At 39.9% G+C, this 27103-nt stretch overlaps 1 protein-coding gene across 2 annotated transcripts in view; it reads left to right on the top strand.

Moving 5' to 3' along the window:
• The window catches only part of TRIQK (triple QxxK/R motif containing), a 62587-nt gene that overhangs the window by 2536 nt on the left and 32948 nt on the right, over window positions 1–27103 (top strand). For both annotated transcript variants that reach the window (XM_035317833.1, XM_035317832.1), the window contains exon 2: window positions 14718–14798. In XM_035317833.1, coding sequence (XP_035173724.1) covers window positions 14738–14798 — 61 coding nt within the window. In that variant the 5' untranslated portion in view covers window positions 14718–14737. The remainder of the gene's footprint in view (window positions 1–14717; window positions 14799–27103) is intronic.

Genomic DNA, 27103 nt, shown 5'->3' with positions numbered 1-27103 from the left:
AGTGAATGAAGACCTGGTCATGTAAGCTAGTATATTAACCTGCTATACTGCCCAGTGTATATCCAGGATTTACTTTGTTCCGATATTTCAGCTATATCTTTCAGCTGAGTCTGAAAGGAGAACCGAAGCTCGGTGCACTTTATGGCAATACCTCAAGGAAACAAACAGTTTTCATAGGGACTATCCAGAAAACATGATGACTTGTGTTTTTTAGTTTGTTTTGTAGTGCAATGAAGACATTTGCCCTGGATTTGTCTGTGTAATTTGTTCCTTGATACCATGAATTAATTTTTGTTTCTTAAATAATTTTTTTAATCTTTCAGAAGAAACCAGGTGAATATAGTAAAGATTACTTAAAATTCTGGTTAATTATAGAGCTTCCTTGAGATTTTTCTTGTAACTAGGAAGTTCTTGGTTTTGTTTTCCTTTGGGATATTTCCATATTAATCTGAATTTTCATTAGGCAAGACAAGCTGTGAATTATAGAAGAGGAGAGGTTTGAATACTTTGGAAAGTCTTTCCATATCCCTAATGTAGGTTAATGTTACAAAATGGAGTTACAAGTTAAAAACACTAAAATGGGTTAACATCACCTTGGAGAGCCAAGGCACTCCGTTAAGTACTTATTGTTCTTAAGTAAATTGTTATGTTTGTTATGAAATACATAAAAAGAACGGAACGTAGACATCTTCAATCCTCTGATCCTCTTCCAATTCTACAGTTTTAATACAGTTATTCCTGGGAAGCAGAACGGCAAAAGTACACATTTCTGAGTCTGCTTTATAGTTTCCTGTTCTGTTTTCATAGATTTTTTTATTTGCTTACAGGTTTACTTTTTCTTGAGGAAAAAATGTAAAGAGCATAGCGGCATACATACAAGCTGATCATTTTTTAAAATGAAAGATGAAGTGCTTTTCAGTGCAATGGCTATCCTCATTTCAAATGAAGTCTGCAATGATTAAATATTAAAGTGATCGATGGTTTAAATTAATATAAAAACTTTTCAGGAGATTATTACAAAGATTAACATTTTTAATGTTTTAATACTTCCATAGTTTATCAATCACAGGCACAGTGAAACTGTTTTTAGTTAGCAAGCTGATGATCTCATACATCATTGCAATATTATGCACAACATAAACATCATGATGTTGTTGGTAGAAGAGATGAAGAAACACAATTTATGTTACAACTCTTTAATAATCAGTCTTGAAGTATTTTTTGACACTCAGAATAATCAGGTAAGATTTTTTCCCCTCTGGAAAGAAGATTAAAAAGAAGGATGGCTCCAGAAAAAATGCAGTGTTTGCCATTTATAGAGGAATTCTGTTTTGTGGAACAACAGAAGTAGACAGCCATTGGTACTGCCACAGAAGAAGAAAAAGCACTTGCATGTGTTTTTCCAAGGAGGACTTGCGTTAATGCAGCTTTAATATCCCGAAATTGTCTGCAACACCTATGATTCCCAATACATTTTTACTTCTTACTAGACTTACATTTGAAGGTCATGGGAAAATGTCATGGCACCCCAAGCACTTTTGTATCACAGGCTCTGTGTAGTTACCCCTATAATTCAATGCATTAAGTAAACACTCCAGAAATTCTTGACATGGACGGTGCTAATTCCTTTGTTTTCAATGTTTTCTACTATTTTATTTATTTATTTATTTATTTTTACAGCAAGGCTAAAAAACAGCTGTAATGTTTTAAAGTTTGATTTTGCCCCTCTAACCAGATATTACAATGATACAATGGAGCTTATACAATAGTTTATTGTGTCCCAGGACTTTTTTCAATGTTAATATGATAATTCATATACCAAGAAAATATTGTTTATTCATGTGTTTTGATTGTTCTTGGCATCATCCTTCATCCAATATGTTTACCACCAAAAAACAAGACAGAATTGGAAAGACACAGTGTGATGAATTAGCGAATGTGAGCGCAAGAGCACGTGTAAGGAGGGTCAGGAGATGCAGTCAGGAGAGGAATGGTAAAATAAAAAATCCAGAAATAGCTGTTGAGCTGGTGAAGTGAATAAACGGGGAAGGACTGTTCTGACAGCAGAAGCTTACAGTGGAGAAGGCACTTATGCCAGAAAGGGCAAGTATGAGAGAGGAAAAGAGCAAAGGTTAGCATTAGGTTAATGTTGAGAATAGTATTGGGAAGTTAAAATCCAGAGGGCATGCTGAAGCGCACCAGTTTGTGCACAGGACCAGTTTGTTGTCAGCTACTAACGCTGTTATTTCCATTCTAAAGTCAGACAACAAAATAAAAGATCAGGTTACATGGCCTGTAGCTGGTTGCCTCTAGCCAGAAAGCTACATTTATCCTCATGTGTTTCCACTGAAAAAAAAAATAAATAATGAAACAGAATAACCTTTTATGTTATGAACTGTTTTTTGTAGTGGGGAAACAGATTGGGGTGGAAGTGTAGTAGATTTCAAAGTTTTGATTGTTTTCTTTCTGGCTGTGCTGTGTGATGTAAATGAAGAAAAGGTTAACTTTACCCATGGTAATTCCTGCTCACATTTACATTATCAATCAGCCTTTGTAGGTTTTTGTGCTTTTGGCTATTGTGTTTTCATTGTAATCTGCGCATATAAAGTTCTCAATTCTACAAACTCTTGCACTCGATTTTTTTCATGACTGGCTCTGACAGATGTGCTCTGGAAGCCTTCGATGTGGTGGCTGAGGATGCTGCCAGCTGGTCGCCTTCTCCCCATGTCTCTGGCTCTGGTTGCAGCCCGTAGGGAAGAGTCAGCGCTAGCTGCATGTCGCTTCCCTCACCTTAACTTAAATCTATTTTTCAGTGTCTTGACCTGTTGCATGGGCTGTGAACGGGGCTCCCAGAGCAGAATACAACCCACTTCACTGCCTTTTTTTACAGGCAGGTCACCCCCAGCACATTGCTGGGGGCAGCAGCATCTTAAACCCTCGGAGATGGCCCTGTAGTTTCAGGTGAATGTGTTTTTAATGTTGTTTTTCAGACAACCCGTGTTTTCCACCTGTTGCTCTACCAAATCAGTGTGGGGGACATTTCAGTGCTCGGCTTTACCATATCATCACCTCTTCTTCAACTCTCACCTCCCGGTTTTGCCCAAAAGCTCTTCTTAGAGAGCATAAATCCTTCGGTCACACAGTGAGTATGCCACAGAAATTGTCCAGTAGGCACTTTTAGTGTTGAACTCATTGTGTGTGGAGCTGATTAAGCTGCCTGCAATTAAGATTACATCACTTTCCTGCAAGACCATTTTTGTATTACTTATGTCCCTGCCAAAAGGAAACAGTTAACCTGAAGCAATGGATTATTTGTTTTGTTTTTGTGTCTTGGCTGTCAGACTGAAAGTACCCTATTCGTATAGCTAACATTTAAATTTGATTAGGTCCTTGATTTATTGTTAGTAGATTAAAATTAATTTAAAAATTAGGACTGTACAGTAACAATAAAATGGATAAAGAGCTGGGTAGCTGCCAGCACTCAGAAGCAATGGCTGGAGGCCACTGTCAGTGGATGAGAGCTTGTGGGGGCTCTCAGCAGAGTTAGTTTCGGGTGTGATGCTTTTCATTGTTTTAGCCAGTTGTCTGGGAGTAAACGTAAAAGGAATAGTGTGACAAACTGTGCTGGTTTGGCGACTGCTGGACTGACGAAGAGGCCTGGCTTCTTCGTGATAGCATGGCTGGGATCACCACAGCCCCAGTCTCTTTGTTAGAATGCGATCCGCCTGCAAATGTATTTAGGAAGTAGGAGTGCTGGATGCATATGCAGAATGAGCGATCTTATCTGGGTGAAAAGCTGGGGCCTTGAGCAACTTAGGGTCTGTAAGGAAGCCTCTGCAGCCAAAGGTGGCTCTGGTGCAGGGCAGTGGCAAAAGGGGCTGGTGCGGCCTAGGATAGGGTGGGCTGGAGGGGGGGAGGCGGTTTAGATCCCTGTGGTAAGACCAGTCCTGGAATGTTGTTTCTAACTGCAGTTTCTCAGAAAAGTGTATCTGGAAAAGAAATAGCAAACATGGTGAAAACACAGGCTTACTGCTGCTAATGGTAGTGGTGCTTTGGTAGTGGTGCCTGCATTTGGCAGTGTGCTTGAAAGTGGGTTTAAGCTTGCCGTGATGTTTCTGACCGCACATCTACCTTACCTCACTCATGCTGGGCTTCAGCAAGATGATAGATACCTGTCCCTCCTATGTACATAGCATTGGGTGTCCTAGGCAAGCCTGAGTGGCACGCCTGTGCTTTTGTCATTTCTTTCCATTCCACACGATTCGGAAAGCATTGTTTCTTTTTTGATATTTGAGTGCATCGTAGAAAGCTTTCTGTAATGTGTTTTTTCAACCTTAGACTTAGGCATGAGTAAATCTAAGTATGATTTTAGAGGAACCACAAAGAATTTCAGCAGCTGATAATTTGGGATTTTTTTAAATCTGTGTTCATAAAATGGTCAAAGCAAAAATGGATGTTTCTTTCTTTGGATTTTTCTGATATATACCATTTGATTTGTGAATGTATCTTTCTGTAGCTTGGATTAAAAAGGTTAACGGAGCATTCTTAGATTGCTTTTTAACTTTTCATTCTGAAAGATAGGATAATTTGTAAGTCTGGGTTCTTTCAGAATCTTTCTGGGTATATAAAGCAATGGACTTACAGGCTAAGTAGGAAGAGGGTATTCTGGAAAAATGATTATTATGGAGACAAAACCTATTTAAAAAATCTTCAAACTATTTTCATTTTAAGTACACCAGTGGGGTTAAATAATATTAGTAACTTCTGTTAAAGTAACAGATCATAGTAATTTAAAACAAAAGGTCCCAGTGCACTTGCTAATATCCTTTATGGCTTCAGTAAAATACATCTGAAGTGATTTACGAAGTGAAGCTTCTGGATGAATTCTTCCAGTTCTACATGAGAAGTGAGCCTGTTTATCTTCACGTGTGTTTATATATACCCATGGAAATTATGATCTAAATGTGGGTACAGCACTAAAACATAGCCATATATGCAGAGTGGAGAATCCAAAGTACTTGCATTCTGTCATTTACTGCACACAAGTAATGTATATTGTATAGGCTCTGTTCAATTCTGTATCCTGACCATAGAAGGACTCTATAGAATCTGTGCTGTACCTCGAGGAGATCATCAAGGGGAGGGAATGGTATTTGGAAGAAAAAGCTCAGGGCAACAGCTCTCTGACCAAACTTGTATGCTTTTGAGCATCCTGACCTGAGCACTGTCAGTGCTGGGAGGAGCAAAGAGCTGGAAAGATGCTTGTACTGTTTTAGACTATATTAGTATAGGTTTTCATCAACTTACCTTATAAGAAAATTAAAAAAAAGTATGGAAACAACCAGGATGGCTGTAAAGCTTAGTTGATACCAGGAGGAAAACAGACCTGAAGTTTCTTCTGCTATTGGTGTTGGATGTTTGTTCTTCTATATTCGTTCTATGATTCTTACCAAAGCCAGTCAGGACTTGCTTTACTGTATGCTCCCGTGGCTTTTGTTGGTCAGACGTGATCTACCAGGCTCTGTTTCAGGCAGTGTATCCCCCTCCCCCTAATTTTGTACTAACTTTCTACTAATATTTCCACAATAAATACAATTTTGTGTGACTTCAGACATCCAAATGACTGCATTTTTTCTGTGTGTTCATCTCCGTTGGTGCCATCCTCTCCTTTGGCGTTCTCCTGGACAGTGAAATTTGCAGCAAAATTTCTGCTTCCTTGTGACACACCCCCACACTTTGAGATTTGGGGAATACTGGCAATAGATAGGGACACAGTCTCCTCCCATCCCATGGTCTTACAAGGAAGGCTGTAGGAAGGACCCAGGTAGATGTGTCTGAGTGATTGCACCAAGCACCTTCAAAAGTTCGCATAACCTGCCATTATTCCAATTGCCATTTTTCTTCTGTCTGCTGTTTTTTCTTTTTGCTGCCTTTTCTTTCCAGCTGCACTCCACGCTTGTCCTCTTTGCCTTGAAACAAGGCAACTAAAGAGTTTAACACATTTTCTGATGTCTATCAGAGTTCATTTTTTTCATTTGACTGTTTCCACATACGAAGGTTTTATCCTGCTGTTGATACACTCCTTTAATTCATTTTTTTTTCTTCAAGATTCATATTTTGATAGATATCAATGATTTTATGCTCACTTTTTTGCCCAAATAGAATATAAACCTCTTCAGGAGATGGTATCGTGTACACTATTACTTTGTTCTTTGTCTTAAAAATCATTGTGTTTAATGGGCTGTCTAGGTAGGTTTCAGGAGAGCCAAATCTTGAGCAATTTAGATGTAATCTGCAGAGAGTGTGCTTGGGCTATTGTTTCAAACTACTTTGGAACCTACTGAACCGATGTTATTTAAGCTGTATTAAACTCTGCACCCAATTATGGCCTAATCCTTCAAAGCCAGTCGAGTAGGACTTGGTTTTGAAAATGCTGCTGCTAACATCTATGGGTCTGTTCACTAAGCCGGACTATTAAGCTCATTATTAAGTGCTGTAGGGCTGAACTTTACATTTGCTATGTTAGTGCTAAATCCTGTAGATTCTGATTTTCTACTGGTTTTCACCTCAGACAATTTTAAAGAAAAAATGCAAAAATGATGTGGTGCATTTAGGCTAAGGAAATGCGTGGCAGCTTCATCTTCTGGTCTTCATGGGGAAAATTAACAGGTTATTCTGTCTTTAATCAGTTACTGAAAAATAGAAGAAAATGTAGATGCCAAACCCACCAAACTCAAACTCTTTACACTTACTGGTTCTATTACATAGTGACTAGAATATATATTAATATACATTAATATATATTAAGCTTAGTTGCTTTCCTGAATCCCTAAAATATCATGGGAGACAACAAAAGGGGCATAAAACTATTTTTCTTCATTCACAGATGAATGATTTAATACTTATTGAGCTTCAGTAGTTTCAGAGGAAAACCAAACCAAAACAAAAACATTTATTCTGAACATTAAGTCCTTTCGAATACTGAGTTTTGCGATGGAGCTAATAATTCAGTTTTGCTGAAGTGTTACAATTAGATCTACGTGTGCTGAAGTGTTATTTGCTGCTGCCATTTGTAGCCTGCTTTCAACAGTTGCGTGCTTGCTCAAGGTAAGAAGTGTGGCAATCGTTAGACTAAACGCGTGGTGGCCGGTTTTAGCAATTATTATGGCTTGAAGTCATGTGTGATGGGACATTGTATTACACTGCAGTGAAATATGGACCAGAGGGACACGCTTGTCTGCCTCCCAGCTTTTTGCCTGTGTGGCAGATTTGTGGCTATTCTCTCTTCTTCTTCTTCTGGTTTCTACTTATTAGGCTGATTGGCAGGAGGGGATGGACTATTTGCTGAGAGCTGTATTTCACCGTGAACGATAGACAAAGTTCAATGAAAATGAAGTCAAAGTAGATGGGATATCAGTAATAGAAATAATGCGAAAAAATAGGCTGAAACTTAGCCTAATGTACTTTAAAAAGCAATTTTTGAAATATGGGATGAGAGGCAAGGAAGAACTCCAGCAGTTTCAAAATGTCTTATTTTGATATATTTCTTCAAATAGTTCTAATTTTAAAATAATTCACTCAGAAATTATGTATTTCTAATGGTATTACACAAGCAAAAAAAAAAAAAAAGGCACAATGGAAACAAAAGAATATATTAATATGGATTTATTTATTGTGAATAACTTCAAAAAGTTACTATTTTATTCTCACTGAAGGTTGTGTCTCGTTTTGCAACATTGAAAATGTCAAAAATCAGACATTCAGTCCTCTGGGTGGTTGTGACCTCCAGTTTAAGGTGAACATGCTGAAGGGGAGTATAATTACTCCCTAAATATTTCTTCTAATTTAGGGAGGAAATAGGAATTTCATTTCCATCAAAGATGAGCATAAGCTTAAGATCTTCAAATGAGGAATTAGAAAGTGCGTATAATTAAAGCACCCAGCAAGCTATGGCTTGTAGCAAATCCAGGAAAGCAGTAACATCTGGAAAAAATCAGGTTTTTGTCACTTCCCAAAACCAATGCAACAAAGAATAGAGGGATTATTTTCTAATTCAAAGAAGGGAAGGAAGAAGTTGCTGTGCCCGTACAGTACCGTCCAGCAGGGCAAAGCAGAGTTTCTGAGGTCTAGGGATAGGAGCTCAGTGAAGCCACGTGGTGCTCTACAAAATGCAAGAGTTGTAACTTCATAACATATTAAAAGTGAAGTGCTTAGACAGACTTAGCTGATTTTTAAATTTAAGGTCTCTGACCCCTTGCTTTATACCTGTTATTTAAATTATTCCCTACTTCATCAAAGGAAATGAGTGCTGAAGGTGTGCGTGCTGGCGATCAAAGGGGGAATAAAGCTGCCTGTATTTAACTGAGCCACAAAACCTTCTCTGCGGCTGCCTCACGTGCTGAGGCAGAACAAGTAATTGCTTCCCATGGTTGCTCTGGACTTGATGAAGTTTTAACTCGGGTGGCAGAGAGCGTGGGGTGGGCTAGGTGCCCGCCTGAGCCTCTTTCCACCCATTTACCTCTGAGTTCTACCATAACCCCCTAAAATGTTTAAACAGATTATGGTATTTTGAAGAACGTTAGTTCTGAAATTCCGCATATGGTGTCATTTATTGTATAATTTTCCCTTTAGCAGTGATTTCCCCTTTAGCTCTTTCCTCTGGGAAATACTACATGTTGAACTGTCTGGCAAGGCAAAAGTGAACCACATGGATGATTTTCTCCTTCATGAACTTCAAGGGTATTTTCTTGACGCACCAATGCCGTCATATATTCTTACAAAAAAAAAACTTTCAGCTTTGAAAGTTTGCAATTTTAAATCTGGTTGGACGAAGGTCTGTCTTCAAATTAAAACATATATATGTTTCACAGATGGTATAGCTCTGTTCAGCTCTGAAATCCATAGGGAATTTGTTTCTGGAGACAAATAAAAAATCCTAATAATGAAAAGTAAATGTAAGGTGCATTTAATCCCTGAAATAGGAACACACATCTGCAAAATGCCATGCTTTTTATAAGCAGTAGTATAAAACCAATTACTGTACAGATATCTTCTGTCCAAGTAATGTTCCTATAAGTGAGTTTTAGCCAAGTACATTTTTTTTCTTCCAGTAGAAGCTGTGACAAACTTTACTGGGCATAGAAGGAACTTCTAACAGTTTTAAAAGTCTCTTTTTGCTTTTAAATCAATCAATCAAACAAACAAAAACACAAAACACAAATTTACATGATTGTGAAGTCTTTCAAAAAATCTTAATTTTTGCAATCTAGGAGCATAGTCTCCCAGAAGCAGAACTGCTAGAGGCAATTTAGGTTTGGTTTCCTTACCATTGCATCTCTTCTTTCACTGCAGAGGCAGCTGAAGTGGCCTTTCTGCAGAACTTAGTTTGTCACATTCCTGAAATTAGGTGGAACTAATCTGGGTTGTTGTTGGAATTTATTTTTCATAATGGGTTATGATGAATGCTCAGGATTTTGAAATGGCCCAGATAATACACTAAGTGTTCATATGGAATATTATTACTGCCTTTGAACATAAATTTGGAGCTAATTTCATGGGTTTTGTAGGTGTTGTGTAACTAAGAGCAGAGCAGCACCTTTCCCCGACGCACAAAGAAGTTTTCCTGGAAGTAGCAATGGGAGTTCTGTTCCTACTGCTTACATGGAGCTACCAAACAGCCTGGAACATGGCAGAATAAAAGTTGTTAATTCCTAGATGGATGTAACCTTGGGTTATTTGAGCAACGTTTTTTTCACCTGACTTTATACATTTCAGGCTTTTTTTTGTATAATTTTTCCAAATTTAATTGAATTTAAAGTGATCTCCACTACTTCCAAGATCAAATTAAATTAAAAATATATTACATTCCTTTTATTTAAAAAAAAAAAAAAAGGAAATAAAAAGTCCCCAAGGAAAGCAGAGCTAGATTCTGCGAGAAGCACTATGGGCAAGTATTTTTTCCTTTGAAAAAGCACGCTCATCCTTTGAGAGAAAGTTTCCAGAGGAACAGTGAAGACTGCTGTAAGACTTATGAATAAGACATGTTTAGGTCAGCCAGTGAATACTTTTTAAGTACTAGTAAAGCTTTTTAAATTCTTATTCCTGACCAAAGTGTGAATAAATTATTCAGCTGCGTTATTCCTGCAGTTTTGGCTGCTGGTTGCTTGCATTAAATTCCTTCCATTGCTATACACAGAATACAGTTACTGTAATTAGATAGTACACAAAAAAGCCAATTAAAATAACAGCGATAATGTCCAAAATATATATTTGTTCTCACTTTAAATGCAGTGCTACCTATTCTTTGATGATCACAGAGAATCCAGTGCCTTCCTTGGATTTTACCTGAGGAGGCTAAAAGGCTATTTTTTATCTCTTGTATCTTGTAAGAGCCATAATATCTGTTATTTATTAAACTGTGGACTATGGAAGTGACTGATGAAAAACAGTCCTTTCACTGGCAGTAGGCTTTGAATCATATTCAAAAACGGTTTGGGTTATGAGATGAAATTATTAACCTGCATTGCATCCAACAAAAAGACAACAAAAAGGAATTTTAAGTTTGCTATCCATTTGTAATTAAAGATAAGGTGTTTCATAATATATGCAGATACTCATTGTGCATTCACCTGCATTTTCAATTACAACTTGTCACAGTACTTTTCTGTTCTGCAGTGGTTCTTTTTTTTTTTTTTTTTTTGCTAGTGTTTCTTTAAACTGACTAGCTGTATTTCAGCAACAAAAATAGTCATCCCGTAGATTATTTTTATTGTTTTAAGGTGTCCTCTGCTAATATTGAGGCAGCTTATTGTTGAAGAATTCAGACATAGGAGACTGTCAAATATCACTGCTAAAGTAGTTTGTACATATGCACCTATGTAGGTCTTTGTGTGTTCTCTGATAGACACTCCAAGCTTTATTACTATTATTAATCATTTGTATTGCACCATGAATGCATAAAGTGCAGTCTTTGTGCTATATAGTCCCTGCACTTATTTTTTATTATTATTTTTGAAGTCAATCACAGCATATTTCTGTTTCATTAACATAATGGCTTTACCTTTCTTTTTCTTTTTCTTTTTTTTTTTTTTTTTGGTCAAGAATTGTGTGTTGGGATTTAAACGCTTGTGGTCAGCCCCTGAATGGACTTTCAGAATTGTTTTATAACACAAAATGCTATTGATGGTTGGAGGTGATAATAGGCAATTTATTGTGTGCATTAATTATTACCAGTCACTGCTAATGAATAGAACAGGAGGAAAAGAAAAATCATCTGTTCTTCTGAGGGTGTAAGCCTTCAAAAGTGAATTACTAGGTGGGAAGGGAAAGACGGTGAGAAAACAATTAAGGAAACCACAAAAACAAAGAAATCCCTTTGACCTTGTAGAGCCTGTGAAATAGCAATAAACAAATAATCATTCCAGTCAACCTTTCTTCATTTTCTTAAAATCCTCTTTTGAAGAAGCTCGGAAGTTGAGAGCTCACGTTGACTTCAAGTGGTCTGAAATCACTCTTGCAGTATGTTTAGTAGGCTGTGAAAAGAGCAGCTCCTTTGCATCTTGGTCGCAAAATCATTGACATGCCAGGGACCCGATGGCTGCCGCAAGTTGCTCCTTGTGGTCCCTCTTCTGCAGAGAGATGGAGAAGAAGCCAGGTCCTCCACCCGCTGGTGTCGGAGGGGATGGGGCTGCCTAAGATGGCAGAAAAAGACAAATTTCCTGCAGCAAATTTAACATGACCAATTACTGCAGGATGACCACTGCTAGTAGGGGAATAGCTCTTTTCAGATGGTTTCAGGAGTCATAAAGGATCCTGGCTTTTCCTTTATGGAAATCTGATCAGAAAAGTTGTCTTTGAAGCCATTCCTACAGCGAGATTCATACATAATAAATACTATCTCTTATTAATCCATATTTCAGTTTAACTCGGGCTCGTAGCAAGTTACTTCCTCGGGGAATGGAGGATTCTTCGCAAGAGAAGGTGATGAGCCATGGTCCCCGGGGAATTACATTGTGAAAACAAGCTTGGTTTCGTACATGCTAATATAGATCTGCTATTCCCCTTCCACATCTATCACAACACATTTTAAATTGTGGCTGATCTTTTATGCAAATAGCTGTCTTATTAGACGTTGCGGCTGTATGTGCTAATGTCTCCGTGGGTTTCCCGGGAGTTTGCTATCTAACCATCAAAGCGGTGGAAATGCAGGATGATGGCTGCGTGGCTTTGAAGAACAAAGGAGAGCCGCAGCCTTTTCAGGTTCTAGATGCCGGGGTCCGTGGTGCCGAGCCACGCGGGCAGAGGCTCTGCTAAAGTAGGCCAGCCGTGTTCCCAAATAACGGGAAATAATTTTTTGTCTAGCTTCTCTTCTTGTGTTTTGTTGGCACTGCTAAGACTGCAAACATCTTTCACAGCTGACATTTTGTTACAAAACATTTGTAGGCTATTGAAATTGCAAAAGGCAAGTCAAAACAGTTTCTTGCAGTGGCATAAAACAAGCCAAGAACTAGTTCTGAAGCACAAAAAATATCTGTTATCTCCTCAACTGGCTGGAAGTTGGAGTGTTACCTTTATTTTCCAGTCTTGTTATTACAATGTGAATGCTGTGTGAGAGTATCAGGCAAGAGAATATCTGGGAAGCATAATACAGGGGGGGAAACCCCAATGGATTACAGCTTCCTGCCTATGCATTTTAGATAAAATGAGAATATTCTCTGAATTAAGCCACAGTGATGTGTGGAAACATTAGAACACTATAAGTGAGTTTTCAGTTCAGATTAAAAAATAGCAGTATTCTTTTATATCTTGTTATTGCTCCAGCATTCCTTTAGAAAAAGTTGCTGATTTTTGAGCACCAAAGTTTATTTCACATCCCGTATCCCACCCTTTGAATTAAAGGAGCCTGGTTCAGTCTCTGTCACGACAGTTTTGCCACCTGACATTAAATGTTAATAAATCGTTTAAAAGAGATAAATACAGAAAAAGAGATTGTATGGTTTTAAATGCACAAATCACTGCTGGGATTGTCTACTTTGAACCTTGTTTGAAGTTAAGAATGTAATACCATGGCTGTTGAAGGCTGTTGAACGACAGTCCTCCGGTGTGTGCAGGGCTTGACGGTAGGACGTTTGTGGCATACGGATGGTCAAACGCGGGGCTGGGAAGGCATCGCTAGGATGATGGATGTCTTCACATGGTGGGATTTATAATCACTGTGATGAGAGATGTCCTCAGCCCAGCTGAAAAGTTTCAAAACCAGTGTTCTGAGCAATGAACATGACTTGCCAGGTATTTTTTGACTATGGAAAAAAGGACGAAAATGGCATTTTTCTACATTCTTATGGTATTTCTTGAGACATTTGTAGCAACTCTGTGAGGGTATGAATGATGGCCTGTAAGGCATTGCACGTTACTTGGGTGTGCTGGGGGGGTTGCTCGTTTGCTTCTCGGTGATGTTTGTTCACAGAAGAGTTCACAGCTTTCACCATCAATCTCCACATTCTCTCCATTCGTGGATCTCTAAAGACCATGGCAGGAAGGTAGGAGAGTGAGAGGTTGCTGTATTTTAGGTATCTGTTCTTATCTTCTGCTCAAGGTGGCCTGGGGAGAAAACCGTTAGTTTTTTTGACTAGGTACACCTGTGGGTGCACACACCCTGCCTAGTCCTGCCTCAGACTCCTGCCCATTGCATAGATGTGTTTACCACTAATAAGAATCACAGAATCACAGAATAGTCTAGGTTGGAAGAGACCTCCAAGATCACCGAGTCCAACCTCTGACCTAACACTAACAAGTCCTCCACTAAACCATATCCCTAAGCTCTACATCTAAACGTCTTTTCAAGACCTCCAGGGATGGTGACTCAACCACTTCCCTGGGCAGCCTATTCCAGTGACTAATAACCCTTTCAGTAAAGAAGTTCTTCCTAATATCCAACCTAAACCTCCCCTGGCGCAACTTAAGCCCATTCCCCCTCGTCCTGTCACCAGGCACGTGGGAGAATAGACCAACCCCCACCTCGCTACAGCCTCCTTTCAGGTACCTGTAGAGTGCGATAAGGTCGCCCCTGAGCCTCCTCTTCTCCAGACTAAACAGTCCCAGCTTCCTCAGCCGCTCCTCGTAAGACTTGTTCTCCAGGCCCCTCACCAGCTTCGTTGCCCTTCTCTGGACTCGCTCGAGCACCTCCATGTCCTTCTTGTAGCAAGGGGTCCAAAACTGAACGCAGTACTCAGGTTGCGGCCTTACCAGAGCCGAGTACAGGGGGACGATCACCTCCCTGGACCTGCTGGCCAAAAAGCTCACAGGAGAAGCTCACAGTACTGCATTCACATTCACTCTGTGATTTACTAAATATATATATCTATATATGTACATGGAATGAAATTCAATGGTGGTACTGAAAGCTAAATTATAGAACAATCAGTTTATTTATTTATTTATTTTTAAACTCAAGGTAACAAGCATTTAGTAATGTTAATAACCTATGCAGTGGGGGAAAAGGTATGTTTAGAATTTATCTAATGGTTTTTAGAATGGTGATGATTAACTTCAGTGTCTCGGTGTCTCTGGGTAGGCTTCCATCTGCAATGTATGTGTGTAATATAGTAAATACCGTTTGTTACAGTTTCTGTTGGTGTCAGAAATCATTTATTTCCTTAGTAAGTTATTTAGGAATAATGTCTTTTTTTTTTCTTTTTTTTTTTTTTTGGTACTGACAGTGATTTTCAAATTGAAAACAATGGGTAGAAAAGATGCCTCTACAGCAAGGACTCCTGTTGACCAATACAGGAAACAAATAGGTAAGAGATCTGAAGAAAACTTTGTGTGCTTAAAAAAAAAAAATCTCTTTTTTTTTGCAGGTACGCTAGTTGGTTTAACAAAATGTATTATTTTCCCTCAAAAGCTTTGTGTTGCTTAAAATAAGTGATCCAAAATAATGGACGCTCCAAGAAAACATATGTTGCATGCTGTTGACTAATTCATTCAGCAAAACCTTTTATACAGACTCTGTTTTGTGTAACTTAAAAAATCCACCTTCTGTGTTTAGGAATGGTAGTGAAAGGCTGCAGTTAGGTGGCTACATGATGTTTCTGAACTGTTGGAACTTTCATTATTTTCCTGTTTGTCTCCAGCTTGAAATATGGACGTTTCTAAAAGAAATAAGTGTTTATGCTTATAACAATTTTTGATATGCTGAATGATACAGACCTTTACATGGTATAACTACATTTATTTTCACATTACTCAAATACTTTTAACATTTTAGTAAGTTCTTTTTTGTTGTTGTTGTTGCTACCCATTGTAAATGTAGGTAACCTCTATGCCAATATTAATGCACAGACACATACACTCATACAGATACAGAGCAGACACAAATCCCTATTTCATAGGTGATACGCGAAGGTAAGTGACTAATTTTTGGAATCCATATATGAGGAGTCTGTCTCTCTAGGTGTAAAATATTATTATAAAACAGATACAGTATTTTTAAAATACATCTATAAAGTGAAGTAATTTAATCTATACTTAGTTATTTAAGTAAACGATTTTGTTTCGCAGTTGCTAAGCACCCACATCGGTGTTTAAATATGCGGAAAAACAGCAAGTGTCTGGGAAGAAAAGGCTGTTTATAATGCACATTCTCATGGTGAAAGAGCTAAGGTTATGTGAAAAATTGTAATTTTAGTGTGCTTTAATTTTTTTAGTGCTACCTTAATATTTTAATATAATTGTTTTAATGGGCTTTTCTGCACTTAAAGTTGAAAGTAAGGGAGGGACTATTTTAATTTATTTTTTTTTGTAACTAGATACAGAATGCTCTATGTTTCCTAATCCAGGGCAGTTAGTATGACAGACTTCTTTGGTTAATTCTCTGAGATAGAAACATGGTTGAAAATCTCCAAGTACACTTACAAAAGGGAAACAAATACACTGAAAATGTTCAGATGGGCTCTCTGCTTTTGGGCAATTTAGAAAACCCTGAAAGGAAACTATTACCTAGGAGAAGGTGAGACCACAAATATTTCACCAGAGTGGGTTAGGTAGGAAGTGGGAATCCCTCAGCTCATCTTCAGGGCAGTGTTTCCCATGGAACTGGGTGTTCAGAGAGACTTATTGCATTAGCTTTCTGACATCATCTCTGCATGTTATTTGTTGTGGTCAGTGCTTTTCCAGCTACCTCTTTCAGGGTGCTTTTCCTCCTTTTCTGAACACCTTCAAGTGACTATTGGAGCTGTGTTTTTTGAAGTCCTCTGCATGGTAGAAGAGACTAGGGATCTTGAAGGGCTTCTCAGCAGGGCAGGACTCTGGTACGTGAAGTTTCTTTCCTTTCAGCAGGAAATTCTTCTGCCCAGGCTCTGCCTTCAGCAGGATCCCCCTGGGACCAGGCTGGACCACTGGAGGACCAGTGAGGAGGTAAAGCTGCCACTGAGTATGGGACTTGGAAAATGACCTCACACTTCAAAGCTTTAGCTATTTCTTGCACGCTAACACCACTCGGCACCGTGGTTGCACGTCTCACACCTGTGTGCCAGGACTGATCCGCGGTGACTTGAGCAGGGAGAGCACGCTGTGTTGTAGCAAGGAGACAAGAGAATGTACACTGGGGCCCAGCACTCAGAGGGATGCTGTTATGTAGCTGGCTCTCCTATTTCGGGCTAGGCTTGTACAGCATGTTGTCTGAACAATTTGGCACCTTCCCTGTTACATGATGCAGCACCGTGATCTATTGGGTACTGCAAAGTGCGGTGTCTGAGGGGTCTCATAGTAAGCTCATTTTCCTTAGAAGTGACGCATTGCTCTTAGCTTGGCAAAGGCAAGTGTTAAAAATTATTGTAGGGAAGAATCTCACACTGGCAGGCAAATAAACTATATAACCTACGAGGTGTTTTTCTGTCTCCAGTTTCTGTGATTGTATTATTCCTCAGAGGACAGAGAGCAAGAACTGAAATAGACTATCCATTGCCTTTTGCTCTGATTATAGTTTTTTCAGCTCCCACTCTGGTTGTTCACTAATACAACCGCAGAGTTTGCCAATGGAAATTAGCTCTCTGTTCTCACCACTGAACTTAATGAATGTAACAGGGGGGAGCTGAAAATTTATGGGTAGGGTTTTATACTTTAACGTTGCAAGTGTGTTTGAGTTTTACATATAGGCAGTTTAGGCTAGCTTCAGGCCTGGTAACTGAACTTAGTGGAGCTATCCCTCTGTTCTCCTTATCCTCCCACCAGTGCAATAAATGCAAACCTGGTCCAATAAACATATTTTCTTACCATAATGAGTATGGAAGACTTTCCTTTAAAAAAAAACTACATTATTTATTTATTTTTTCTATACAAGTGATGATAACTCATCTGTTTGTCACAGAATCACAGAATGGTCGAGGTTGGCAGAGGCCTCTGGTGGTCACCTGGTTTAACCCCCTTCTCAAGCAGGGCCACCCAGAGCAGATTGCCTATCACCATGTCCAGGTGGCTTTTGAGTATCTCCAGGAATGGGGACTCCACAGTCTGAGCTACCTGTTCCTGAGTTTGACTACTCTTAATGTCAAGAGGTTTTGTCTTATATTTAAATGCAACTTCTTTTGTTCCAGTTTGTGCCCATTGCCTCTTGTCCTGTGTCACTGCATAGCATTGAAAAGAGCCTGGTTCTGTCCTCATTGCACCCTTCCTTCAGGTATTTATATATACTAATGAGATCCCCCTGAGCCTTCTCTTCTTTAGGCTGAACAGTCCCAGCTCTCTCAGCCTTTCCTGGTAGGAGAGATTCTCCAGTCTCTTAATTTTAATTCCTTTTAATCTTTTTCTTCATGACCTGATTTAATTGAGATACTTATTCAAAATCATAAAAGAAGAATTTCATTTTTCTCTTAAAATCTACTCTTCAAATAATCCTAGATTTGACAGCTCAGATACCTTTGCAGGGATGCATTAGTATGAGGCAGCTTAGTAGAAGACCCTCCAGCTTACCAAACGCTGTCACTCTCTGGGACTGTGTAGCTTCTGGGAGGTCATTCTTGTCTGTAGGAAAAGAGAGACAGAAGGATCATGTGTCTTGGAGATGGATTGCCTTTCCCAGATAGGTTATAATCTAGAAGCAGTGGGCAAGGGGATGCTGCATGCGGCCTGTCTTTAAAAACTTAATTTATCAAGTCCCTTTACAGTTCTAAAGCCACGTGTGAATGATCGCTATTCTTTGTCTCCAGGTGTTCAGCATGTACAGGTTCTTGAAAATATTGTGATGTCTGCTGGCTGAACAGCTATCTTTTGCTGACTAATGGCGCGGTGTTATTTTTTAGCTCATGATTTACTGTTCCCTAGCCATACTGAATAGAAGGTAGCCAGATTGAAACATTCTTAGTACCTTTTTTTGGATGGAAAATGCAGTCTTCAAAGAACAACATGTCACAAAGTCATGTCAACTTCAACACAATTTTCAATTAGGTTTTTAGTGGAGTAATTTGAACTAAAAGCAGATTTTTAATTTCATTTTGTTCCAAGCTTTCTGTTTTGTTCTGAGTTTCCATACGGCACACCACATGCTTGCCCTATGCCATGGTTTAAGTTCATGTTGATCGCTTCAGTTCAGTCTTCTTTTTCTCTCCTTCACAAGTGAGGGATCGCTTGTGTTTTGTTTGCTGCTGTGCCATTAGCAGTTGCTTTTTGCTTTCAGAGGGTTCCCCCAGAATAAAGACTGATATTGCTTGTCTCTGTCAGCTGGCTTCCAGCCACCTCTCTGCCACCAGCCAAAATTTGCCTGTAGTGCTTGCAAGTGCTCCAGTATCCAACAGTGGCACTGCTTTTTCTACAGGGAGTAAAGGGAAGTTTTTGCTTGTCAGACCAAACTAGCACTGGCTACTTGAAGACTGTCCCCAAGTGAGGCAGAGGACGGCAGCAGCAGCCTTTTCAAGCTGACTTGGACAGTGCCTGGAGAAGGAGGAGAGGAGGAAGGACAACACCATGGGAGTTTGTCTGTGCTCAGTACCATCCAGCAGCCCACACGCTAGGTGAAGCATGAGGAAAAGTGATTTTAATGTTCTTTATTCAACTGTCTCTCCCGTACACAAACTTATACCTGAGCATGCACAATATACACCCCGACGATGCAGCAGCAGACAAGGCGCTCCTCTGCGTAGCATTTATTTATCATTGCTGCTGTTTGTGCTGCTGTGCTTAATTTGCTGGGATCAGAGGAGAGGTGTGAGGAAGCATGCATCTTTCCGCATCTACGTAGCTTTGCTTCACGAATGCTGTGAAAATAGCAACAGGTTTTGCACCATATTTGCTTTGTTTACTGTTATGTGCGCTTTAAGTTTCCAGAACAATTCCACATGTATATTTTCCATCCCTCTTCATCTGGTGTGTCACTTGCTCAGCATAGGAGCTGCGGGATTTGTGGGTAGTGTTCATGACTCGTGTGATTGCGGGATCCTAAGCAGGCATACTGAGAGGATTATAGTATAACTAAAACCTGGTCTACAAATCAGGAATAGACATACTTTTGGCTCACATTACTATTGTGTTGCTGTAACATAATTTTTCATGAGGAGAGGTTGTTTGCCAATCATTCAACTTCCAAGTCGTAGACGCAAAGGTCTGCTTATTGTCTGCTCTGAGTCCTTGGACTCGCTGGCTTGATCCTGCATGTCTGTAACACATGTAGGCACAGCTCTGGGGTAAGCCAGGCTCTGTGCGGCCCCTGGGGAGGAGTGAAAGTTATGAATGAAAATAAATTCTCTTTTTGTCTCAGAAAGCACAAGGTGCTAGGCCAAGAGTGATGGCTCGGTGGTGGTGGTACTTGCTGGTGTACCACACGTGCAGCCATGCAGTGGTGAAGTGGGAGTCCTGGAGACACCGGTGTGGAGAGAGGGCCATCAGCCTGAACAGCTACAGCTCTGTGGGTGAAGTGGCCCCTTTTCTACAACTCCCGAGTGTGGGGAGCTGGAGACTTGTCCAAAAGAAAGGCATCTCCTCCTAGTGTCAGGGATTACATTCCTGATGAGATGGAGAAGAGCTTGTGTGGCTGCATGAGTGCCTTGGGCAGGGACGGACTCTGTGGCCTCCCAGCCTCCAGCACAGAGTACCTCAGCGGGGTGACCGCAAAGGAGGGCAGGCCCAGCCTCCCCAACCAGGAGTTATTTGTGCACGGATATGGTTGCACTGATGATACGAAGGAATAGGTCGTGGAGAGAGGGAAGAGCAGGATGTGACTGGCAGCAGCATGGACATCTCTGGAGTTCCCATCTCTGGCTGCCAGCTCAGTCCTTAGCATGGACCTGTTGCCTCCTTGTCTCCAGATGGAAGCCCTTCACATGGCAGGGTGCCACATCCAGTTGCCCCGCTGTTAAAAAAACTCCTCTCCCTTTACTGTCTACCACCTCACTTTATTTGTTGTTTTCCATTATTGTTTTGTTTGTTTGTTTGTTTTTATAGAATTAATGTTCCCCTGCTTTCCTTAGCCTGAATGGTGCCATACGTACTCAAATCTAATTGTCTTTATTTTCAGCTCGGAAAAAGAAAAACTGTTATGTTTTGATTTTTTTTTTCTGAAATACATTATGTACTTTGAAGTGAAATGTGATTTTTTTTGTTTTGTTTTGGATCAGGATATGTTTGTTGTCAGCATCAAAATTTTAGATTTCATTTCTGAAACAACACCAACAGCAGCAAAAAATGTTTGGACTGAATTTGTACTGAAAATTTCAAAATAACACCATTTATCACAAAGCAGTAATTCCTGTATCTTTTGTCTGCTAAGAGAAGGCACAGGACCAGAAGGCAGTATTTTGATAATTGAGATTGCTGTCCCTTGTGACAAGCAAATATGTACCAGGACTGATGTCAATGGAATGAAATTACCTCTAGTCTCTTGAACTTTCAAATAAAAAGATACTATTAAGCACATAATAAAGAGAAGCGGAGGGGAGAAAAAAAAAAGACCACTCCTTTTGCTATTATGTGAGAGTGTCGGCAAGTTTTACAATCTTTTCTTATGTTGAGTTTCATACTTTATGCTGATGTGCCATGCATACCACGTGTAGTCATTCTTTTGTTTGGGAGATGATGCCATGGAGAATGAATTTCTTTGTCACAAAAACTGAGCTATATCTTTTGGCCAGTGATTGCTGCTTTAATTTCAATTTTACGCCAGTGGCATCACTTCTTGGAAACTAAAGAGCAGCTGAGGGAAACAGTGCTATGAAGTGAAACCTAGACTAGCTGTACTAATGCAAACCTTTTTTTTTTTTTTTTTTTTTGTCAATTGGGATGTTTTTAAATATGTTCTGTGGAGACTGATGATGGATTTTAAGCACGTATGGTATGCAATCACTTATTTTTTTAAGTCCAAAGCAGTAAAGCTGTATTTTATTGCCTTAGCTGAGAGCATAGAAGGTGATGCTAGGTCTGGATATGTACTTGTGTTTGTGTGGATATTACTGAGCAGGGACGGGAGGGGGGTCTGCAGCATGCCATGTGCTGCGTAGAATGATGATAAGGAGGAAGGTGGGGAATCACAGAACTACAGAATGATTTGGGTTGGAGGGGACCTTAAAGCCCACCCAATTCCAGACCCCTGCCATCGACAGGGACACCTCCCACCAGACCAGGTTGCCCAAAGCCCCATCCAGCCTGGCTTTGAGCACCTCCAGGGATGGGGCATCCTCAGCTTCTCTGGACCACCTGTGCCAGTGCCTCACCACCCTCTGAGTGAAGAATTTCTTCCCTGTATCTAATCTAAATCTCTCCTGTTTTAGTTTAAAGTCACTCCCCCTTGCCCTATCCCTACAATGCCTGACAAAGAGTCCCTCCTCAGCTTTCCTGTAGCCCCCTTTAGGCACTGGAAGGGCTCTGTAAGGTCTGTCCGGGGCCTTCTCTTCTCCGGGCTGAACAACCCCGGCTCCCTCAGCCCGTCTTCATAGGAGAATCCAACTCCCTTGGCTTCCATCCTTTCTCCACAGTAAATCCCTGTTGTTTCTTTGAACTTGTTTGATTATGCTACTTCTACTATACGTTTATACTACACATGTTTAGTACTTTTATACAGATGGAGGCTCATAGTCTGCTCCTATTTTAAGCTCATCAACAATATCACCATTTCACTGAGTGGTGTCGCTATGAATTTTTTTGTAGGTGTAAATGACAGTGAAATTTGGCTCACTGTTTCCAATTGCTGAGCTGCATTTCAGTATGGTGTTCAAGCACTTGCAGTTCCTGTAAGGTAGCTGGTGTCTACAGGCTTCTTGCAATGATACATATTTGTACATGTACGTTCTCCGAGCTGCCTGATCCATTCTTCAGTGGATTCATTTTTGCAGTCAAAAATCATCCTAAAACAACCTCTTTGCATTTTATCCAAAATACATAAAAATTTTGCTGTAGACACATAAGCATGTGTATATTACATTTAGAGGCAGAGCAGTTTAACAATTTTAGAAATTCTTATATCAGCCTTTGAAAATCTTATCTCATATGCATGAAGGGTAGACTTCAAAGTACTCACATCTGAATGTGAATCTGTAAATCTAACTTCAGATGCATTTCTTAAAAAAATCTCAGACATCATTTTTCTGTGCATACAGTATTTATATTTATTCATTCTCTGCTTGTGTTCCATGTGCTTATACTTGTAAGTAATAATATTTCAATATAAATGCAAGGAGAGTTGAGCAATGAACTACATATCTGATTTCCTCTTTTTTTTTTTTTTTTTTTTATCATCAGACAGCAATGCAGAAGGTATAAAAATGAAATGGTCAGTGCATACTTCCACAGATGTTCTTGCTAGATGCTAAAGATGGACATAATGCATAGCTGTAACCACACTTCTTCAGTTACAATGCAACAAGCTGTTGAGCTATTTTATTTGATGTTGTTAGGTTTTGCCCAGATATTGTCCCACAGTGGAGTGTGGCAGTCCATTAAATCTCTTCTGCTCCCTCAGTGTCTGGGCTAGCAGAAATGAAGGCGGCAAGGAGGCTGGTGAGCTTTGTAGGGGCCACTGAAGCAAAAGGAAACACATACACCCTTGGTTCAATTCTGTTCTTTTCAAGAGGTTTAACTGGAGGGACTTTTGTATTTCATACTTCAGGATGTAACCAGTTCAGCGGGTATCACACCTATTTATGGCCATAAAACAATGTGTTAGGTGTCTGTGTTCTGGGTAAGCATGACCATAGAACAGCTATCTGGTTTCTTCAGGATGAATTTGTAATGAATTTTTACATATTGGTGATGGTTGTCATGTGGTCCATTAATTGCATGTTGACAGGGATTTCTGTAACTTATTTGCATTGAAATATTTTTTCAGTGGAGGCTTTTTCTTCTATAATGTCTTATTTTGGAAGGAAGAAGTTAGGACCAGGCTTCATTGTGGTTTACAAGGTCTTGAACTATTTATGGGATTGCCTGCTGGGTCTTAAATATAACTTTCAGGCTTTGGGTGTTGGATGGGAAATGAAATAGCATGAGAAGCATCTTGGTGAGCTCAAAATGCTAGAATTAAAATATAAAAAGGCAATTGCTTAATTTGAATTGGAATTACAGAAAATGCAAACATGATGCAACTGTCATTTGCTTTTACTTGATGATAAAGGCTGATCAAAACTACGTGCTATTGAAAATATTCACATAGGCAGGGTTATTTTGAGATGTTTCAGTTGTGTAGCTGTTGGATCAGTACCATGAAGTGGTACCATGTTGGATCACAGCACCATGAAATGAACAAAAGAGCCATACAGTGAGAAGCGGAATGTAGGTTATATACCAGTACTCTGCTCTGATTGAGTGCTCTGATTGCAATTAATAAATTTACAGATACTATAAGGCAAGTCACTGATCTATTGTTCAGTTTATGAAATATTTTACTTGATGTCTTTTTCTTGTAATCGTCCCAGCTACGTAGATAAGGTGTGTAACATTGGACTGACTGAGTGGATTTAGCTCTGCAAAGCTATTGCTCTAAAATAACTTACATATTAAATAATAATATCCTCTAGAGTTTTGACTGCCTGTTAAATAAGAAGGGTAGAAAAAGGCTACCTTTGCCTTAGTTTACATTCTGTAAATGTCTTGTCTTTATTACTATGTCTGCATTAATGCTATAAGATTTGTAGCAGCAGTAATAACGTGAATCATGACTTCTGATTTTTCATTAACAAAGTAACAGTGAATTTAGAATACAGGTTTAATTGTTTAGAAATAATTTTGCTGTGGTATTTTAACCAAATGCCTGTGAATACCTTTCTTGTTTGTTAGAATTGGGGTTTGAATGATCTAGGATGTAATAGGTAACGGGATGTGACACAGCTCATCACTAAATCACTTGCTCAGGTTCAGCCTAGGTGATAGTCATGGGAAGATGGTAACTGCCTGGCAGATGTTGGGTGGCATTTATGATGCAATGTTTGTGCATTCAGTTCCTAGTGGAGAAGTGTTGAAAAACATCATTATTTGTTGGCAGTCAAAACAGCGAGGAGCTGGATAATGAACTAGCATATGGAAGGAAACAGTGTCTCAGCATTAGACATGGTCCCTTCAGCTCAAGGTTATGGCATACTGTTGAGAGAGTGGCCCAGATTCACTGAAGCTGTTGCAAGACTGAATTCAGAGTGTGTGTTAAATCCTTCGGCTTTGGGCCCCTTGAGCATTGCGCACGTGCTGACCTGCCTCTTAGCAGTGCTAATTGTGCAGAGAAGAGCAATGAAGCTGATGAAGGGACTGGAAAACAAGAGTTATATGGAGCGGCTGAGGGAGGTGGAGTTGTTTAGCCGGGAGAAGAGGCTCTCTGCAACTGCTTTAAAGAAGGTCGCAGCAAGGAAGGTGAAAGTCTCTTTTCTCAGGTGACAAGTGACAGGACGTGAAAAAGCAGCCTCAAGTTGCACCAGGGGAGGCTTAGGTTGGACATTAGGAAGGATTTCTTCACAAAGAGGGTTGTCAAGCATTGGAACAGGCTGCCAGGGAAGTGGTGGAGTCCCCATCCCTGGAGTTATTTAAGAGACACGGACATGGCACTGAAGGACAAGGTTTAGAGATGGGACTTGGCAGGTCAGGACGATCACTGGATGATCGTGAAGGTCTTTTCTAACCTAGATGATTCTGTGATTTTAATTTTGATTTTAATTTACTCGGCCATGATGCTGTTCACTATGGCAGTGCATCACCTTGTTTGAAAATGGCTTTTACCTAGCCAGTTCAGAGCACAGGCAGAATGAATGTGCAAGTGTTTGTGTAGGTCTTGCCTGAGGGACCTTCAGTCAATGTCACTGAAGAGCTGGAAGGAGTTTTAAGTTAAGATAGAATGTAAGTAGGAGTTTTGGAGGTATTGAGTGAAGAGGTGTAAGAATCATCTCTGTAGGCTTTTATTCTAACAGGTGAAAAGTCTGAATTTGGGCTGATATTTCATGTCTGCATGCGTAAGTTAAGCCTGGGACTGCTTTCTGGCACAGAGGCCAACTGCCATCGAATGCCCCTGACCATGCTGTTAAACTCTTTATCCCTAAAACAGAGTGGCTGCATGCAGACTGCTTCCTGGAAGTTGCTCCAGGCCCATATTAACTCTTGAACCATGTGTGGGAATTGCCTGGGAACTGCTTACCTTGGGCACAAACTGCATCAGGGACTGTGCTAGCAACTGGATAGTGCAGACAGTTCAATTCCAGTTCCTAGTGGCATTGTATAATATGCAGTACACCTGCAAACAGATAGCCAGAGGGTGCAGTTTGACATTACAAAGTGACCTTTAGCAACACCCACCTAAGGCACTTGAATTTTGCTACTTGTTCCTGTCCCCATGTCACGGTGTATATTACGCCATCGTTTGCGATGGCACAGCTGTTCGTGTGCTGTTTTGACCCAGCTTGATGAAAAAGATGTGCTGGGCGGTTGAATCAATTCCGTTACCAGCTTCATCATCTGGCTGCATGCAGCTGAGCTCATATGCATTGAAGAGCAGGATGGCACGCTGCAGGGACTGAGACATGTGCCAGGACCCAGGCCAACAAGTGCCATAAGCTGGTATTGCTGTTGAACCTATTGTAAAGCCAAACCACAGCTCGAATCAGTCTATAGAGAGCCTTTGTTGCACCTAACATGCAGATTGGACAGATTAGGAGGCAGTGTGAGAAAGATTAGCTTCCTGTGTAGGCTTTCCTTGATGTCCTTGGAATCACTTTTGATTTCAGTTGGGTCAGATCTTGATAAATTACATTATGAATAACAAATACCATCATTTCAGTCCATCTATTTTGGGAGATATTTTGTACTCTCTGCAGAGAACAATGACATTGTCTTTCATGTGTGTGGAAGGCACAACCAAACCTAAATGTGTTTCTTTTTTGGCACAGCCTTTTTCATTATGTTCAAGCCTAGTACAGTGTATTGTACCTACTGAAGATTAGGAAGAAACAGAATGAAATGATTCGTGGGATTGTCACTGAAGAAATACTTTTCCAGAAAAGCTAGACTGCAGTCCTGTGTTTTTTCTGGAATAGATGGGAACAGTGAAAACTAGAATGAAGTGTACAGGGAGAAACATTGAATAAATTGCAAATCAAATAGAACTGAAGGTACAATCCTTAACATACTTCATAGTGTGAAGTGTCTCAGAAAATCAGCCTGTTAAGTACAATACCAGATGGAAATGACTGGTAGAGGTACAAGAAAATCAGACTCCTGTCTGCAGCACAGGAGGCTCTGTGTATCTTGATAGGGAGCTTGGAAAACCACAGACCCCGTAGCATATATTCTGTGGAAGATTTTCTGCCCAAATGCCTTAATGGAAAAAGCAAATATGATCTGTTGTGTTTGTGGAGAGAAAACTATTAAATTCTAATGAGTAATCGTCATGAAAGGGACAGAGAGGGAAGTGCTTTTACATACTCTTCAGAGAGGGAGAATAAAATGTTTCACTGTGAACTAAAGCAGAAAAAAAATAGTTCATGAAGGATCATTTTCCCCATCTTTGTCATTCCCCCAATGCAAAAAGAGAAATTGAAACACATAGTTCAGTGTTATTTTTTTTGCTTTATATAGCTATGTTTTAGGCAATTTATAGTCTAAAAAGAAACACTTCCTACAGTCAAGAAGCCGTGGCTGGAAGGTTGGATTT

The sequence above is a fragment of the Oxyura jamaicensis genome, chromosome 2 (assembly GCF_011077185.1).
Source record: "Oxyura jamaicensis isolate SHBP4307 breed ruddy duck chromosome 2, BPBGC_Ojam_1.0, whole genome shotgun sequence".
Classification (NCBI taxonomy): domain Eukaryota; kingdom Metazoa; phylum Chordata; class Aves; order Anseriformes; family Anatidae; genus Oxyura; species Oxyura jamaicensis.
This window is presented reverse-complemented; position numbering and strand designations above follow the sequence as displayed.